This window comes from Penaeus monodon, chromosome 34 (genome assembly GCF_015228065.2).
Source record: "Penaeus monodon isolate SGIC_2016 chromosome 34, NSTDA_Pmon_1, whole genome shotgun sequence".
In the NCBI taxonomy this organism is placed as follows: domain Eukaryota; kingdom Metazoa; phylum Arthropoda; class Malacostraca; order Decapoda; family Penaeidae; genus Penaeus; species Penaeus monodon.
In genome coordinates, this window is record NC_051419.1 from 2066317 (window position 1) to 2066623 (window position 307).

The window sequence follows — 307 nt, forward strand, 5'->3', positions numbered from 1 at the left end:
GAAGGCCGACCCCCTCCACACCCTCCCCGTCACCAGCTGGAAGGGCCTGGTGGTGATCTCGACGCCCGCCGCCGCCACGCCGATGACGACGCTCTCGCCCCAGCCCTTGTGACACGCCTCCAGCGCCTGCCGCATGGTCCTCGCGTTGCCGATGCACTCGAAGGTGTAGTCGCAGCCTCCGTCGGTCATCTCGACGAGGGCCGCCACCGTGTCCGGCACCTTCAGCGGGTTCAGGAAGGCGTTGCAGCCGAAGCGCTCGGCTGTGGGAGGCGGGGGGGGGGGAGATAGCAGTGCTGGTTATGGTATG

At 68.7% G+C, this 307-nt stretch overlaps 1 protein-coding gene across 1 annotated transcript in view; it reads right to left on the bottom strand.

The window, feature by feature from the left end:
- The window catches only part of LOC119594516 (alcohol dehydrogenase class-3-like), a gene marked incomplete at its 3' end in the record, with an annotated part of 11191 nt that overhangs the window by 2032 nt on the left and 8852 nt on the right, over window positions 1-307 (bottom strand). Inside the window, 1 exon segment of the mRNA XM_037943546.1 lies at window positions 2-260. Coding sequence (XP_037799474.1) covers window positions 2-260 — 259 coding nt within the window.